The 13433-nt window shown below is 39.1% G+C and overlaps 1 protein-coding gene across 1 annotated transcript; it reads left to right on the top strand.

Annotated features, from left to right (window-relative positions):
* Nucleotides 1-27: 27 nt before the first annotated feature.
* On the top strand, nucleotides 28-7867 carry LOC133633420 (uncharacterized). The gene is made up of 4 exons (XM_062025945.1): nucleotides 28-133; nucleotides 2966-3452; nucleotides 5730-5845; nucleotides 6397-7867. The coding sequence occupies exons 1-4, from the start codon at nucleotides 28-30 to the stop codon at nucleotides 6564-6566; spliced, it is 879 nt and encodes a 292-aa protein (XP_061881929.1). The 3' UTR covers nucleotides 6567-7867.
* The last annotated feature ends 5566 nt before the right edge of the window (nucleotides 7868-13433 follow it).

Here is a 13433-nt window from a genome sequence, read left to right as displayed (position 1 = left end):
TTAAAACACATGTGAAAAAGTACAAACATGGCTCCGCTGTGGCGCCCTCTAGTGTTGAACTTCTTGTTTCAGACGGTTACCAATTTGACCATCGAGCCCAGTCCAGAGGGGCGTACTTCAAACTGCAGCACAGGTGAGACGCAATTAAACTAAAGCAGTGCTTTTTATACATTGAATCATCAAAAATAGCCACTTTATTTCCCCGTGGTTGACTCGATAGTGGGTTTTTTACCGTTTTGTGGCCTTTAGCTCACACAATGAGGCTGTCAATCACTCGGCTAACACATGCTTAGCATTTAGCTTAGCGGCTAACCATCATTTCTTGTTAAGAGGTAGCAAAAGACACTCCTGAAATTACGACACACTATATGAACATTAAAATCAATAACATGCTCTGAAGGTGTCAAATGTAGCTTTAAAGGTGTTAGTACATGTAACTGCATAGAGTTGATGGAGGGCCCATTATTTAGATACAACATGGCGCCCACCTCACTTTGTGTGAATGAGAGGTTGGCTGTAAACTAGGCTGACTATTTTCTGAAATCCCAAAAAAAAGACCCATATATGCGTGCCAAGGCCGGGACGAGGTGACAATTTGCCAATGATACTCGAACTTGCTTTATAAATAATGTATTTACTTAAATAAAGCATTGTTTCCCCCTCTGTTGACATTATAACAAAATAAGTCACACTTACATTCTGTAACATTCGCAGTTTTAGAAAAAGTGCAGAGGTAGCAATATTCAAAATAACCTCTTTGTGTATAATGTAAACATAAATATTGCCAAAAACATGCACCTGGGGATAGGTTGATTGGCAACACTAAATTGGCCCTAGTGTGTGAATGTGAGTGTGAATGTTGTCTGTCTATCTGTGTTGGCCCTGTGATGAGGTGGTGACTTGTCCAGGGTGTACAAGTCCGCCCGAATGCAGCTGGGATAGGCTCCAGCACCCCCCGCGACCCCGAAAGGGACAAGCGGTAGAAAATGGATGGATGGATGGATAAATATTGCCTCAAAACAGGTTAATTAAATTTAAACAAAAAACAGATCACAGCCCATTCTTTAAAATGTCTCTTCCCAGTCTGGTTTGATTGATTGATACTTTTATTAGTAGATTGCACAGTACAGTACATATTCCGTACAATTGACCACTAAATGGTAACACCCGAATAAGTTTTTCAACTTGTTTACGTCGGGGTCCACGTTAATCAATTCATGGTACAAATATATACTATCAGCATAATACAGTCATCAGACAAGTTAATCATCAGAGTATATACATTGAATTATTTACATTATTTACAACCCGGGGGGTGGGATGTGGAGGGGGTTGGGATGGGGGGGTTAGGTTTGGTTGATAACAGCACTTCAGTCATCAACAATTATATCATCTCAGAAATGGACATTGAAACAGTGTAGGTCTGACTTCGTAGGATATGTACAGCGAGCAGTGAACATAGTGAGCTCAGAAAGCATAAGAACAAGTATATACATTTGATTATTTACAATCCGGGGAGGTGGGATGTGGTGGGGGGAGGCGGTTAGTCTAGGGTTGTAGTTGCCTGGAGGTGTTCTTTTAGTGCGGTTTTGAAAGAAGGTAGAGATGCACTTTCTTTTACACCTATTTGGTGTAAAAGAACCATTCTAATGTAAAAAAAATATAAATAATGCCTCAAAACATTTGAAACAAAACCAGAGGTTCTCAGAGAATACACCATATGTGAAGAGTATTTCGCAAATCAGTTAAAACAATAACAGAGGTAGCATTTCTTAGCCAATTCTTTTTGGCTTATGTAAAAAAAAAAAAAAAATAGAAATAATGCAGAGTCAACATTTAAAACAAAAAAAAGGAAGAGTAGCGTATTGCGTTTGTTCTTATTTAGTCGTCTTGGCCTTCCTCATCTCCTTGGTTTTCCTCCTCATCTCCCTGGTCTTCCTCCTTGTCTCCCTGGCCTTCCATGTTTGCCCATGCATATTTAGCTGAAGAGCTTATTTCCAGCAAAGCACTGGTGTAATCCATCGACCTGTAACTGTTATAGTGTTTGACTGTGTGGAATGCTAAAACACCCTCTGCTGCATTTACAATGTCTTCTCCTTTACCAGGTCGCACAAAGTACTCTGTCAATTTAGCAGACGTGTCAATTTAGCAGACGAGCTCTCGCTCTGCATAGCTGTTTTGTGCTTTGTAGTGTCGATTTGGGCTTGTAGATCGTTGGCCCCTTTTTTGTTCACAGATACATACGTTCCTTTTGCTTCCCATGTGTCATGGCCAGGACGAAAATACGGATACTTTTTCCGCAAATCATCCGTGAAGTTGCATTTACGTTTCGACATCTCTCTCTTGTGTCCGGTCTGTCTCTCTACTCCCTCACTCACGAATGTTGCTGCATGCGCTCGTCTCCACAGTTTTTGTTTTTAACCCGTTCTTAACTCTGAATGTACATTGAAAATATACGCAACCCTAACTCAAAATGCCGGACGTTTGAGGCATTTAAGAAACCCCACCCGGGCAGCCCCGCAAAAGAGGACATGTCCGGGGAAAAGAGGACGTATGGTCAGTGTACTGTAAACTTTAAAGAGTTCAGTTCTGTCGTGGCTATGCCCTTACATCAAACTATCCATCCATCCATTTTCTACCGCTTGGCCCATTATGGGGTCGAGGGGTGCTGGAGCCTATCCCAGCTGCACATGGGCGGAAGGGGGTGTACACCCTGGACAAGTCACCACCTCATCACAGAGCCAACACAGATAGACAGACAATATTCACACATTAGGGCCAATTTAGTGTTGCCAATCAACCTATCCCCAGGTGCATGTCTTTGGAGGTGGAAGGAAGCCGAAGTACCCGGAGGGAACCCACGCAGTCACATGGAGAACATGCAAACTCCACACAGAAAGATCCCGAACCCAGGACCTTCGTATTGTGGGCCACACATACTAAACCCTGTGCCACTATCTTTTAGATATCAAAATGCCACAGTACTCTACAGACATAGTGGACAGAAGAGAAGAAGCCCTTGAGAACATCTGTGTTGCCAATGGTCCAAATGTCCAGTCTGAAGGTTTGCTGAAAGAAGCCTCTGTTGGCAATGACTGCCGATCGAGAACCAGTATTGGGTCGAATCGTCTAAAAAGGTCAAAACCGGTCAAATCGAATGCCACCAAACCACCCTACATGCTTAATGGACTTTTAAACCATGGCTTTAAGGGCAAGGATACACAAGCAGCACCTGCAAGGACTAAGAGGAAACACAGCAGCACCTTTTCAACTATCATGGGTCCTGGCAGAAGCAGTCATAGCAGCGCTCCAGATGGCATCTTGGTAAACCGGACCACCAGAGAGGACCACGCATCGTCCACTTCTAAGCAACCGGCAACCGAACCCAGCCCACCTGCGAATACCAGGGCAAGGAGCCTGAGATGGAGAAGGAAAAACAGCTATAAGAAGAGGTGGGTCACCTTTCTGACCGTTGCTTTGTGGGTTACTAATTGTATTTATACTGGCATATATGAGTAGTAAGGATGGGCGAAATGGCCTAAAATCCATATTGAGATATACAGTATATCGCAGCCTCTTGCGATAATGTTATACACAATGAATTATTTGGTATATAAATGATAATAGAACCATTTTAAAATGGATTAAAATGGCTGTTTGCGGTAACATATTGCGTAATTTCCAGTTGTATTATTTTTAGGGCTGTGCAGTGATTAATTTTTTTAATTTGATTAATCACATTTTGGAATTAAGATTAATCATGATTAATCACGGGTGATTACTCACTTACATGATTAAAATTTGCTAAAGAAAAGATTGTAATATCAGTACACAAATGCAATTTTGTTGTCAGAATGTCTTTCAGGCACGTTTTTAAACCTTTTACTTGAATGCATGTCATTTATTTGCACAAAATCTGGTCACAGCATTATCTAAAGTTTTTTCAGGCTTTATTTTGAAGTGAAATTTGCCAGTAATCAGTTCAGGGAGTCTTTTCAATCATTTTGTACAGATGTATGCATTGATTGGATTACTGACTATATAGCGGTTAAGTAAAAAAAAGAAAGAAGCTTTTACTGTCAAAAATACATTTAATTAATCTAAGTGTATTCTTGACTAATGCGATAACTTTTTGTGTGATAATCACAGGAGTTAGCACGTTAATTTTGACAGCCCTAATTATTTTCCCACAATTATTATTAATATACTTGCTAATATACTGTTAATAGTTAGTTACTTTCTGCTGTAACATGGATCCATCTACAAGTCTGTAAAAATGTATTAAGCAGCTTATTTTTGTTTTGTTTGGATACTACAAATTTGCATACCAAGTAGTTACATGGGCAGTATTGGCCATATTGATTGTTCATACTTTTTCATCATCTTTAAATAATATAATTTTTTATCACATCTGTAGTCCCAACAAAAACATGGCATAGCAGTGTGACAATAAATAATATTAAAAAAAAAATCCTTATTACCTTTTATTACAACATTCAAAATAAAGTAAATTGGGACAATTAACTAAACAAAAACAAAATATACTATTGGCATTTTTTTTCCTGATTTCGTATATAATAACAAAAATGCCAAAAACAATTTTGTGATTATGATAAATATTGATCTAATAATTACGATAATTGTATCGTACTATACCGTAATCCCTCGTTTGCCACTCTTAACTGTTCCTGGACATGACCGTGATCAATGAATTCCCGTAAAGTAGGAATCATCATTTCTTAATCAAATATTTTCATAGCTCGAGCATAAAAAACTGTTTATGACCTTCTAAATAAATTTTTCAACATTATGAGAGCCCTCTAGATGCAAAATAACACACATTCGTCCCCATTATATTCTTTTCATCTAAAATAGTATTGCTGCCTGAGGCTGAGCCAGTTAGCGGCCATGATACTGAACATCGTACTCTGATTGGTTTGGTTTTATTTGGTGGCCAATGCCACTTGTAGTATAGGTATTTTTAGACCATTTAGTAATTTCTGTGCTTGGAAATGTTTAATTAAGAGGTAAAATGTTGTAGGCTTTGATTATAAAAAACACAAAAAAATATGTCATGTGGTGAGGCTGCAATATTGGAAGTGCCATGTGGTGAGGTAAGACAGTACATGATATTGTTATTGTTGAGATTTGTATCGATCTGCCCACGCCTGTTTATTCAAGAGCTTTAGCTTAGCGGTAAGCTATACTGATTTTGTATCCTCCTATGTTGTGTACTGTAGCAGATCTAGCTATCCATAGTCCTCTACCCCTCCAGTGATAATAGTACATGTAAGAAACATGTTTTTTTGGCACAATGAAAGAGTGTATTAGTGATTTTGAAGCGTCACTGTGGAGGGACGTTAGCCGCTAGCGAGAACGCCGCGTTACGTTGAGGACGGCTTCAATCTCTTGTCGCTGTGAAATTTACGGGACACAGCTACAATGTGTCATCAACGTGCATCATCGCGACATAACGATATTATTAAAAGCTTTATCGTCACTCAAATAATTTTATCGGCAGTATCGCACACCCCTAATGAGTATCCACATATAGTACCATCTAAAACATACTAAGATACTCGGTCCTTTGTTAAATAATAGAGTAATACCACTTTCAGGCACTCATTTTACATGTTTATTTTATTTGAATTGCCGTCTCTTTATAGCCAGTTATTTTTCTCAAGTATCAATGAGATTAGTCCAACATGATAATCAGAAGCCCTCTATAGAGACTCACTAGGCGCGTGTCCTGAGAAGCCAACACAGCACATGACGCCGCCACTAGAGGATGAAGACTGGGAAAAGGATTGCCAGGCCAATGTGGAAAAGAGGGTCCAACCTTCTGGTAAATAATATTTTTTCTTATAATAATAATACCCGTCTTATTATTTGTAAAATATGCAATGTGTTGATCATCCGAAATAGTTGTGCGGATTAACATGAATAATGTTGCTTTCTGTGTATTCATTTAATCCATGGGATCGCCTGGTTGATTATGAAAAAATGTTTTGTCCATGTTACTATGGTAATGTGTAACTGCTTTACAGTAGCAGATTGTATTTGTTATTTATGCTTGTTTATTATGAATAATGTGACACAGTTGGAGGCAGGGCTAATTGTTCCTGGATGGATACACCTGATTGAGGGTTTGCACTTGCTGCACGGCTATGAGACATTGCTCACGTGCATTTTCTTTGTTGTTCCTGCATTTAATTACCGGTATGCATGTATAATACAGCTCCCTCAATCAATATCTTTAATTTTCTTTGAAAATATTATAACTCCGCAGTTGGACATAAATGTGAATCAGCATCTGTCAGAGCAGCAATAATGGTAATTTAGGCTTTCATGTAACATGCCAAACTAATGTCTTGATGGTATTGTTCTTCCTTCCAGGTCAAGAAGATGTGCTGCAGTTGACTTTGCAGGGTTTATCACTGGATCAATGGGAGGGTTTGGGAATCGGACCCAATTACAACCCAGCCATACACCATTCACATCCCCTGCAGTGGCACTGCCCTAAAATCGCTGCAGAATTTGAACAGTTTGCAGACGCAGATGAGTAAACCAAAGAGACATTCCATGTTCCTACCACCATCGCTCAATTCTGTCAGCCTTGTTAGCCCTCAATGGAAGTGCAGTGATTGTTGTCATTTTTCATTAGGGGATTCCGTGTCAGTTTCCATGCTTGGAAGATAGTTTTTGACCTTAGCAGGTAGATACTTTGGGAAAATGAATAGGTTATAATAAACTTTCATGCTGTCATGGCATCAATTGATTTATTTTGCTGTGGCTTTAAGTTTGGATTTTATATAGTTTTTTTATGTTGTGATGTATGTGTGATTTGTGAATGTTTCTCTTTTAAGTCTGTCTTTTTTTAAATTATTTTAGTGGGGTTAAGTCCTTTTAATTTTTCAACTAGTAATAGCAATATTTGTTTTTAGGCCCTTTTGGTTTGTCAGTTTTAGTGAATCACATCCAGGCAAAGTTAGCAATACTCCAAAATGTCATGAGTTGTTCTGACCCATGGTTTCAGTTTCAGTACCTGAATAAATCAAATGTTCTCTTGGTCAAACCTTTGTTTCATTGCCTTTGTCAGTAGGTCTTGTGTTATGTAGCAATGACTATGTCTGGCCGATAGATGGCAGAGCTGTTGCAGCTTTTTAGCATTTTCTCACAGCATTGGGAGTTGAGTGGGTTCATTTCCAAGGACTCGCTTGCATACTTACTACATTTTTTCCCCCAAGGTCCATTCGTGAAGGGCTTAATGATGAAACATTAAAGGTGTTTTCAACATATTAAAACCTTCTAAGTACACAGTCATCATTTGACTTAATTGATAAATGATGTTTTTAAGCGCGTATGAGATTTTATTAATTTTCCTCAACTTCATTAGCATTTATATAAGCAATATGGAAGAGTGTTTATTACAATGTCGTTTTTATAAGTTGTATAGGATTTATTTTTGGAAAAATGCATTAGTACACACACACACACACACGAAAGCCCTCCCCCAAAAGAAAAGCCATACCTTCTTATAGATGGAAGTTATGCTCCACTTTTGAGTAAATAAACACCCAGACCACTATTTGGAAGATGATATTGGATGTATATTAGCATCTTCTGGCTTGATTACTCTTGAGTCAAACAATATATTTAATCTGGAAAGAGGTGCTATTAAGTTGTTTTATCTGTATGAGGATGTCACTGAGTGATATACAGGTTTTGTGCCTATCCTAGCTGCACTTTGGCCACTTCATCGCAGGGGCCAACACAGACAACTATTCACACTCACACGTGAGGGCCAATACAGCTTTCATTGAAATTATATCAAAAGAAAGTTTGAAATGTCTTGAGTTGCATGTTATGAGCCTATGTCATATATTTGTTTTACCTTGTAAATCTAATTGCTGGAATAAACAAACCTTAACACGATATTGTAATTTTTTGAGTTTCACCTGTATCTTGGACTTGTCTGTGATTGTTCCTTTCTTTAGTTGTCCCAGTGGACACTTCCAACACACTTTCAATCACAATTATACTGGTCCTCCTCCTAACAATACAACAGTTGATTTTTTTAAATAAATACAGATCTGTGGTTGTACTAAAAAGCGTTGTTTTTTTTGTGATGACGTCAATAAAACAAGCTGCAGGGCATCAGCGCCAATTCTCCTTAGATGTGATTCAACAACAACTATTCCATCCTGTTTGATCTGACATGTTGCATCTTGAGTGATCTAGTCTAGTGGCTGATGACCGGTTTTGTCAGCCTGGCGCAGGATCGAGGCTTTGTGGTTGGCTCAACTTCCTGTGCTCAGTCTTAGCAAACACAAGGCATGTCACTGTCATTCTGCTCTTCTAAACCAGTTTGGGCTGCGTGGAAAGATGTTGTCAGATGCTTTGTCCAGATGGTGATGTTCAGCTTGTGAATAAATCAAGGTGTCATACTATTACATTTTTAGATCATTTTCAGGGGTTTGTTAAGAGTGTGTTCAAAATGTGTTGCTCAAATATCTCGCCTTAATGTTTGATGTTTGCCTTACTCGGGTAAGCTCTACTGGGAGTGTGCAGGTTTGGGAAGCGCTAATGTGCGCTACCCACTTTTTACATACTGTACACACTGTAACTCTGCACTTTTTCAATATACTAGATGCCATATATTACCTAAGACAACATAGTGCGACAGGAGGACACAAAAGTTACAGTAACATTACGGTCATATCATGCTAGGTTAGCCTAATACAGTGGTTCTTAACCTTGTTGGAGGTACCGAACCCCACCAGTTTCATATGCGCATTCACCGAACCCTATTATAAGTAATAAAGACCGTATTCTAAGTAATAAAGACTTAATTTAGAGTTATTTGGTTAGGGTCAGGGTTAGAAGGTTAGGGTTATAATAAGGCCATGCTGAATAAGGCATTAATAAGTACTTAATAATGACTATTTAAGAGCCAATATGTTACTAATTTGCATGTTAATAAGCAACTAATTAATGGTGAATATGTGTTCCCCAATCAATCAATCAATCAATGTTTATTTATATAGCCCTAAATCACAAGTGTCTCAAAGGGCTGTACAAGCCACAACGACATCCTCGGTACAGAGCCCACATACGGGCAAGGAAAAACTCACCCCAGTGGGACGTCGGTGAATGACTATGAGAAACCTTGGAGAGGACCGCATATGTGGGTAACCCCCCACCCCCCCCCCCCCCCCCCCCTCTAGGGGAGACCGAAAGCAATGGATGTCGAGTGGGTCTGACATAACATTGTGAAAGTCCAGTCCACAGTGGATCCAACACATCAGCGGGAGTCCAGTCCACAGCGGGGCCAACAGGAAACCATCCCGAGCGGAGACGGGTCAGCAGCGCAGAGATGTCCCCAACCGATGCACAGGCTAGTGGTCCACCCGGGGTCCCGACTCTGGACAGCCAGCACTTCATCCATGACCTATGCAACTCCCCCTCGCAAGGGACAGGGGAGAAGAGGAGAGTAGAAAAGAAACGGCAGATCAACTGGTCTAAAAAAGGGGGGTCTATTTAAAGGCTAGATTATACAAATGAGTTTTAAGATGGGACTTAAATGCTTCTACTGAGGTAGCATCTCTAACTGTTACCGGGAGGGCATTCCAGAGTACTGGAGCCCGAATAGAAAACGCTCTATAGCCCGCAGACTTTCTAAAGTGTTACCATGTTTTTTTACTGGTGCACAAAATGAACCGTGCATGAACATCACCTTGTTTAAACAACAAAACCAACACAGTGCATAAACTCACAACAAATTACACACCTGCAAATCAGTCAGCTGTTGCCGTATCCGTAATACGCCGATAGGGAGAAGTTTGTATTTACACGATGAGTCGGGTGTGTTTTGACCTCCACCGAACCCCTGAGGCCGACTCACCGAACCCAAAGGGTTCGATCGAACCCATGTTAAGAACCACTGGCCTAATCACTCAAGACATCTTACAGCTCCCATATCTGTAGCTAACTGAAATATAGTTGGCAAAGCCCCAGGCTTTGTTTCATTTTTATTTGTATTCCATGACGTTGTGAGTGTATGCACATAATGCACCCATTTAGTTAGGGATGGTATCATGTCAATGAGAACAAGGCTTTTTCCTCTGAAACACCCAGGAACTTAAACTGACTGTTAGAGCCTCACTTTTTCTAAAAAATGGAGGGATATCAAGTGAGGGAGATGAGATGATAGATTTTTCTTACGTTTGGTGCTCATTAACAGGCTCTCGGGACAAATTTTACCGTTAGTATGTCAATAAAAAGTTGAGTTTGCATTATAGGGAACCAAATGTATGTGGTTGAGGCATGAATTATCATTCACATACTTTGCATAAGGAAATCTACGCCATTATATCAAATATCCCGTGTGACTGTAACCTTGCACAAACAATTGAAATCTAATACAAGAGTAACACAAAGTATGCCGTTAAAAACTTGATAATGCTCCATTTTAATTGACACTGGCATATTGGTATTACATCTTTTTTTTATACCAGTGGTACAATTAAATATGAGATGCCTTTGTTGCTGGAGGAACATCTTTAATCAGTCTCATCAGCCAAGTCCTGATGGGACTAGGTTGCTTTCATGTAACAGCTCTTAACTGGATGATGTAAGAACATGTTAGCCATCATTAAAATGGATGGATACTTGATAGAGGAATCTCTCTTTGCTCATGCAATAGCATGTATCAATGGCATCCTGCCTTCCTCCGTGTGTGATACATTTAACATAAAAAACACACACACAGGCGAATGGTTTTATCTTCCTCCGCTATGACTCACATCCAGTTGAGGTTTTTCTCATCTTGCCTTTTGTGTCTCTGCTCATTGTCAAGCCCTTGCGCTGATTGGTTATGTACTGTATGTTGGCTTGTAAGAAAAGATGGCTGACATTAGCTAACCACAACCAGGCCCAAACAGTAGGAACTGTTTCTGGGAGATTCCGATATCTGTAGTCATCTTGTGAAAATTTAGTCAGTGTGCCTTAATATGGCTGTATGTTAGCTTTACCCAGTTTAGAGTTTTGTTTCACGGATATTTGACAGTTAAATTGAATGAAATATTGCCTTTCTATCTTTTTGTTTTGTCAAATTACTTAATCAGATGTGATGGAAGGTTCAAAACTTTAAGTTCTCTGGTGTGTATTTATATATTGTAAAGGGTTCTTTTGTGTGGACTTGACCCAGATGGAAGACAGCCAGGTTGTTGCGATTGGGGTGATGGATCGCTGAACCGTTGCCGTCTGGACCCAGAAATGGTGCAAGCCCTCATGACAATACACAATGTTTCCTCACTCTAATAAATCAAGATTGCATGCTCTCACAGTCCCTCTTGGCCTCAAACCCCCCAGCCTAATTTTTTTGTTTTCTGGTGCTTCTATCTCACTATTCTGAAATAAACTCTTGCCACATGTGGTGAACAGAAGAAGGGCAACTGATTTAGCCAAGTCGGTGAGTCAGGGGTTGGTATGTTTTTCTTCTGGGGTGAAATCGTCACTATGTTGTGAAAGTGGAGCGTGGTGTTACTGTTGTATGTCTGCCTCAGTGTTTTTCCAGGACCGTTCTAACTGTAACATGATTGCTGGTAAAATTGTGAACACATGGCTCTGTAAACACGTTGTTACTGGTTCATGGAAGTTCAGTTGGCTGCATTTTAAGAGGGTACTTTCACAGCTGAGCAGTTGGTTGGGTTATTTTGACTATGTTGTTGGTTTGTTTTATCCATTTTTGAAAAAAGCTTAGCCTGTACAGAGTTGCTGTGAGCAACAACTTATTAATGTACAGTACTGCGACACACAGGATTGGAATGGTGCAATGTTGACCTTTTTCATCTGGTGATATTTTTACTACCAAATAACCATTTGACGTTGTTTCAAAGTTGTCCGTCCCGAACTTGCTAAGAGACACAAACAACCATGATAATCTTGTTTTCCCCCTACTAGTTGTACAGTTGCATTCCCTGTTGTAATGACTTTTTTTTTTAAACCGTACAAATGTACACGACCAATTAAAGAATTGCGAGTTGCCGCTTGCAATATTAAAAAACGTTGAGCTTTGTGAATTGTTTTGGTTTTGTTGGTCCATTGCAAACCACTGACAGTTTTTATAGGGTGTGCCAAAAGTGCAGATGGGAAATTGTGTCATGCTTTATGTCACAGTGTTCTGAAAAGGTTTGAGGGATGTTGCAATTAAGGAGGACATTTCGAGCATTTACAAGATTAAAATGTTTATAGATGTATTTATAATAAACTACTTTTATATACTCCTTTCATAGTTTACTTCAGACATGACACGTCCCACCACATTTTCTTTGTCTTGGGATGTTTGCAAATTTTAGTTGAGGTAGCCGATACTGAAAGTTTGGGTTTAAATCGGATCCCAAGTAAATAGGTTCTGTATTACCGATAAACATGCTTTTTACTTGAACATTTTTCAAGATTATTGAATGATTTTGTGATTTTGCCTTTAATATCCAATCCAATCCACTTTATTTATACAGCACATTTACACAACAAGAATGTTTCCAAAGTGCTGCACAGCCATGTTAAAAACAATATTATGCTCCACCAATGACTGAATAAAAACAAAAAATAAATGAATAGAAAACCAATATAAAAAATAAATATGATTAAAAACGATTTTAAAGGGTAAAACCAATTAAAACAGTAAAATAGAAATCAAAATTTACACAATATATTATATATTTCCATAAATATATAACCAGATTAAATATTGAGGGCAAACAAACATTTTAGAGAACAATTGTTATATACAAATATTCAATGTTACAATATCAGCAAAATAAAACCGGTGTTCACTTTTATTACTGACAGTTGTTTTAGCAAAATAAAGTCATTGGTACAAAACAAATAAAAACTACTATTGGCTGTATATAATGTTTTGGTTTTTTGCTCCCCTGTTTCCAAGACTTGTAATACAATGTAACAATATCAACAATAAAACAAATGAACACACTTCTTTGGAAAGATAAACAGACGAGCAATGAAAATATAAATGTAATCATGCTAGTATCGACCAGATGCTAATACTACCAAATACTGGGATCGATACGGCCACCCATATAATTTATGCAAAAATGGATTCTAATTAAGGACACAGGCATCATGTTAGGAAATAAAGTACCACCTACCCGCCTTTCACCACCCCCTCTCGGAAAATCCTGTATGCTAGACTGACCATACGTCCTCTTTTCCCTGGTCATGTCCTCTTTTGCGGGGCTGTCCGGGCGGGGTTTCTTAAATGCCTCTAATGTCCGGCATTTTGAGTCAGGGTTGCGTGTATTTTCAATGTACGTCCAGGGTTAAGAAGGGGTTCAAAACAAAACAAATTGTGAAGGTGTGCGCACGCAGCAGCATTCGTGAGGGAGGGGCAGAGACAGAGAGAGCGAGGG

This window comes from Entelurus aequoreus, linkage group LG18 (assembly GCF_033978785.1).
Source record: "Entelurus aequoreus isolate RoL-2023_Sb linkage group LG18, RoL_Eaeq_v1.1, whole genome shotgun sequence".
Taxonomy (NCBI): Eukaryota; Metazoa; Chordata; class Actinopteri; order Syngnathiformes; family Syngnathidae; genus Entelurus; species Entelurus aequoreus.
The sequence above is the reverse complement of the archived record's forward strand: the minus strand, read 5'-3'. Positions and strand labels throughout refer to the sequence as shown.

What these genes read in the sequence shown, in the direction of transcription:
- LOC133633420 (XM_062025945.1), top strand. Translation starts at nt 28, where the DNA reads ATGGCTCCGCTGTGGCGCCCTCTAGTGTTGAACTTCTTGTTTCAGACG. An exon ending in TACTTCAAACTGCAGCACAG is followed by an intron (nt 134 to 2,965) that starts GTGAGACGCAAT and finishes ACTATCTTTTAG; the next exon opens with ATATCAAAATGCCACAGTAC. An exon ending in AAAGAGGGTCCAACCTTCTG is followed by an intron (nt 5,846 to 6,396) that starts GTAAATAATATT and finishes TCTTCCTTCCAG; the next exon opens with GTCAAGAAGATGTGCTGCAG.